General features: G+C 41.8%; 1 protein-coding gene across 5 annotated transcripts in view; it reads right to left on the bottom strand.

Annotated features, from left to right (window-relative positions):
* LOC117744031 (echinoderm microtubule-associated protein-like 6) overlaps positions 1–5,000 on the bottom strand; it is a 54,602-nt gene that overhangs the window by 14,971 nt on the left and 34,631 nt on the right. For all 5 annotated transcript variants that reach the window (XM_034552092.1, XM_034552091.1, XM_034552096.1 and 2 more), the window contains 4 exons: positions 4,582–4,784; positions 2,330–2,441; positions 1,694–1,821; positions 414–555 (listed from right to left, as the gene is read on the bottom strand). In XM_034552092.1, coding sequence (XP_034407983.1) covers positions 414–555; positions 1,694–1,821; positions 2,330–2,441; positions 4,582–4,784 — 585 coding nt within the window. The remainder of the gene's footprint in view (positions 1–413; positions 556–1,693; positions 1,822–2,329; positions 2,442–4,581; positions 4,785–5,000) is intronic.

Genomic DNA, 5,000 nt, shown 5'->3' with positions numbered 1-5,000 from the left:
GCAGAAAATACATTTAAATTGATGATTGGAAACAGTCCAAAATATATAGAAATCAACTTGTTCTCAATATTTCCCAGAGTCGCACAAAAATGATGGATGAGATTCAGCTCAAGTACAAAGCTGGCTCCAGAACGTGTTGAGCCTAGCTTAGCACAAAGACTGGAAGCAGCCTAGCTTCATCAGAGGAGAAAAACAATACTTCTTCCAACAACTCAAGTCATTGATATTTAAGGTTGCTGTTGAGAAGGAAACTCTCAAAACTCAAATGATGGCGTGAGACAGGTTGATTATCAGGTGGATCATCTTCACTGAAGCGAGTTTAAAGTCGAGTTGATTAGGAAACTAATAAAGAACTGATGTATGATTTGTAAAATAAGAGTCTAAACTACGGGATCGGCCCTTCATCTCCGTACCTCTCTTCAGCTTGCGGACGGCCACCATGCGGTGATTGGCCGACGTCTCCCACAGTCGAAGGGTTTTATCGTCGCTGACGGTGGCGCAGACGGGGAGGAGGGGGTGAGGGGCCAGACCCCAGACTTCTCCCTCCATGTGGCCCTGCGCAAACACACACACACACACACACACACACACTTATCAGTATGGAAACATATTCATACTGTATTTACTGTCAGACACTAGGACGCTCAGTTTGGTTGTTTAATCTGATTTACTCACTGAAATCCATTTATGTTTTGTTGCCCTGGGTTTCGCCTCTCAGGCTACATATGTGGACTACCTGCAGACCTTGCTCGGGGCAGGCAAGTGTAGGTATCTGCATGATTTTCAGGTCAATCTTTATTTCTTTTTTTGTAATTTACAATAAATATTCCACTAGAGAGACGCTAGAATTGAGTCACACGGCAGCCTAAAGCCCAGCGCTCTTTGTAGTACATGGCATTATATAAGTTAATATATATATTTACTAGTTATATTATCTATCATAAAGTACACGTCTCCATCCATCTCGCCCAGTAGAAAGTCTCTTTTTGTTACACTGCCATTATCATTCCAAGCAACCCGATAAATCTAATCCTGCAACTGCTGATCGATCTGCAGCACACGGCTCTCCTCACCATGGCAACAGCTTCCGTACCAGACCCCCAGACTTTAAAAAAAATACCTGAGTCTCTCTCCCTCTCTCGATGGAAGTGATTCATTTAATAAAAACACGAATGCATTAATTCAAACACAAGTCCATTGAGTAGCGCTGGTGGAGCTTTCGGTCGTATACATATCATGATCATCCTCAGCAGATGGCGTTTGCCCCGTTGTCATGGCAATGTGTGTCGAATCCTAGGGACGGCTCACTCGTGTCGGCTCGAGAGCTCGTTCTTTCTCCCGATGATGAGATGAGATAAGATCATACTTCAATAGTCTATATAGAGCCGACACTTACATATAATGATATTGATTTTATTTGATGTGAATAAAGTACATCGCTCCTGTCTGTTTCTTCACACTGGGGTCATACTGACCACCATCTACTGGGGGTCACACAGACTGGGGGTCACACACTGACTGTACCTCATCCAAGCCCACTTCAAAAAGACCCAAACTGTCCCTTTAAAAAGGTGAATGTGGAGAATCCATCAGCTAACATGCTAACAGAGCGCCACCACTGTTTAATATCTTTAAAACAGAGATTAAACTGTTGACTGGACTATTTAGGAGTTCACAGAACAACGTGCAGCACCTGCACCAGCAGGGTCATGGGTCCGGTCTTGTCGATCTCCAGAACTTCTCCGTTTTTGGTTCCCACCAGGATGTGACCGTGACCCAGAGTGATGGCCCTGATGGACGGGTTGTCCTCCAGCAGCAGGCCTGCACACACACACACACACACACACACACACACACACACACACACACACACACACACACACACACACACACACACACACACACACACACACACACACACACACACACACACACACACACACACACACACACACACACACACACACACACACACACACACAAGTGTGTCACCATGTGACCACCTGGTGGCACTGTTGCATAGAAGAGTATTTGTTACTGCTTCACCTAAAACCCTTAACAGAGAGAGCAGTTATGACTAGTATGTTCCCCATGAATTAATCTACAAAAACGCAAATAAAGAGATCATTTCTGCAGCAAAAAAAAATAATTAACCACATCTCTGGCCAGAATGAGAACAAAAGTAGAAAGAAGTACTCTCTTACTTTACTTGTGACATTTAAAAAGCATCTTTAACTTCATTGAGTTCAATGTCAAGGGGACTTTTTTTTTCTGGAAAGAGCGGATGTGTTGTCGCGTCCTCAAAGGGACGTTTGAGGGTAGTTTGCACCTTTAGAGCTCGGGGACAGCGTCGCTCTCTTGATGGCGTACGTCTTCAGACAGCGGTCGAACATGTCGTCCCACAGCTCCACCACGCCGTCCTTCCCGCCCGTCACAAAGCCCTGAAAATAAACATTTATATTTACTGATTTCATAAAGTTCATTTAGGTGTTGGGAGACGCCTCCTTCTACCTGATCAACACATCCTGTTTCCTCCACCCTCCCTCCTTTCCTCCTTCCTTCCTTCCAGGATCTGCCATCCTCAAGTCTTGTAATCCTCCCCTGACAGGTCTGGGTCTCTCTCTCTCTCTCTCTCTCTCTCTCTCTCTCTCTCTCTCTTTCTCTTTCTCTCTCTCCCACTCAGCCCGAGATCTTCACATCTGTTTGATGTTTCCTCTGAAGGAATCTCACGCGGTCGACGTCGTGTCTATTTTTACTCTTCGTTATTTTTTATTTTTTTGCTTTGACTCATAAAACATTCACCGACACCCTGAACTCAGATAATAATAATAAAAGATATTCCATAAAAGTGAACACAAGTTTGATTTCAGCCTGATGATGATGATGATGGATGAAGTTTTTGCCTTAAAGATGCTTTTTGCATAGAAACACATGCAATAATAGTTCAAACTCAAATGTGTGGCAACAAGCCACATTTTAAATTGCAGTAATTTAATGACAATTTCAAAAGGGGTTTACTGGGAGATGTGGTAATAATGTGCATCATTTAGGGAAAGAGAAAAGAAGAATTGAATTTGTACATTGAAGATGAAAACCAGACGACATACACACGAGGACGCTGCCTTCGAGTAGCAATGTAATAGTAATCAAGTTATTCTAAATAAAGTTGAATTGTGTGGATTTAAAAGGAGGATTTTTGGTCAATCCGGACTCTCCTTGTAATGGCTCGTCTGTCCGTAAATCCTGTTACATAAAAAGAGAGAGAGTAGTATACTGAATGAAGAGAGGGAGTTAAAACAATGACAGAGAGAGAGAGAGAGAGAGAGAGAGAGAGAGAGAGAGAGAGAGGGGGAAACAGATGGAAGAAGAAACGCCGACAGCTAAATAAATTAAAATCTACACACGTCTGCTCACGCCTACATTTCATTGTTGGGCATTTAGCCGACGTTTCTGCTCAAAATGACAAATCACTGAGTGCAAAGTGTTCAAACACATTATCCAAAGAGGAAGAAAGACCGTATCTAAATTATGACTTCTGTATCTTATAAAATTATAAGAAAAATGTACATTAAAAAAAATCTCAATAAGACAGAATACAAGGATAACATGTATGTTGTCCACATTGTACAGACATACGCAGAGAAAATTACTTATGTTCAAAAGATACGAGGCAGGTGATTGGATGATCCATCAATCAAACTTTTACCAAAGCGAGTTGAGAAAAAAAGTTTTAAAAAAAGAAAAAAAGAAGTCTGTCCAGAAAAGCCTTCAGTGACGTTCTTTGCGAGACTTTCAATGAATAAAGATGATCCACTTCTGATGTAATTGATCGCACACAATAAGCCACACCCATGACTTTCCCTTGTTCTTTTACTTGAGTATTTTTACACTGTGGTATTACTACTTTTACTTACTATAATATTACTACTTTTACTTAAACTGTTCATTCGGGAGCAGATACAGTAGTTCAGGATCTTCATAGATACAAAGTTGTACATCAGGAATGCGAAATAACACAATTTGTGACCCCATCTGAATATTATGATGCAATTTGGACACAGTTAACAAAATAAAAGCATGACAAAAGCTACAAAATAAAATATCTTGCAATGTAAAGGACTGCAGTGGGAATGAAGCTGAAATTCCTAATCAGGTCACAGAAGACACCGTCACACCTGTTATCTCGTAATTATGAGATCTGTTCTTGTAATTATGAGATGGTACGTCATAATTATGGGATACAGAAGTCATAATTAGAGCTCAGAGGAGAGAAATGGGGTTCAGGATGAATAGCTGAATAAATAAAAAAGATGACATTTAAGAGTTGGCTGCCAAACAGCAGCAGGAGGCGTGTTGTTGTGAGGAGATCCAGCAAAAAAGAAGATAATTAATCCTTTAAATCCTTGGCTGTTTAATTCATAATATTATATTTTGAACATTTCCCCATTTCTTTTTACTTAGCACTTTTAGTTCTAAGGAGCTTCTTTTTTTTGGACCAAAGTGTGTACGTATCAAGACTTTAGATAACAAATGAATGAATATAAACTAAATGTAATCATGACCGATCACCATCCTCATCACCTTGTCGAGGGAGAACATGGCGAACACCGGCCCGTCGTGGGCTTTGACCGTTTTCAGCAGCAGCGTTTCCTTCCAGATGTAAACGTCTCCGGTGGCGGCGCCGGAGAACACGAGCGCCTCGCTGCGGCCGTAACACACCGACATCATGGTCTCCGGACGGCCGACGCTCCTGAACACACCGCGCCTGGAGGTCAGACCACCGCCTGGAGGACAGAGAGAGAGAGAGAGAGAGAGAGAGAGAAAGAGAAAGAAAGCCCTCCATCAGACACAACTTTATTAAACTGCCAACAGGAAACAAACACCCCAACAAGCATTGAGAGTATTTTGATTGGTGACAGTTATTACAAGTCATTTAAAAACGTCAAAACGGTGACAATATAAATTCTGGAAAGTCCAGTTCTTATAATTTGGGGTGATGT

Source organism: Cyclopterus lumpus, chromosome 15 (assembly GCF_009769545.1).
Source record: "Cyclopterus lumpus isolate fCycLum1 chromosome 15, fCycLum1.pri, whole genome shotgun sequence".
Taxonomy (NCBI): Eukaryota; Metazoa; Chordata; class Actinopteri; order Perciformes; family Cyclopteridae; genus Cyclopterus; species Cyclopterus lumpus.
Note: the sequence above shows the minus strand (reverse complement) of the source record. Positions and strands in the feature narration are given on the sequence as shown.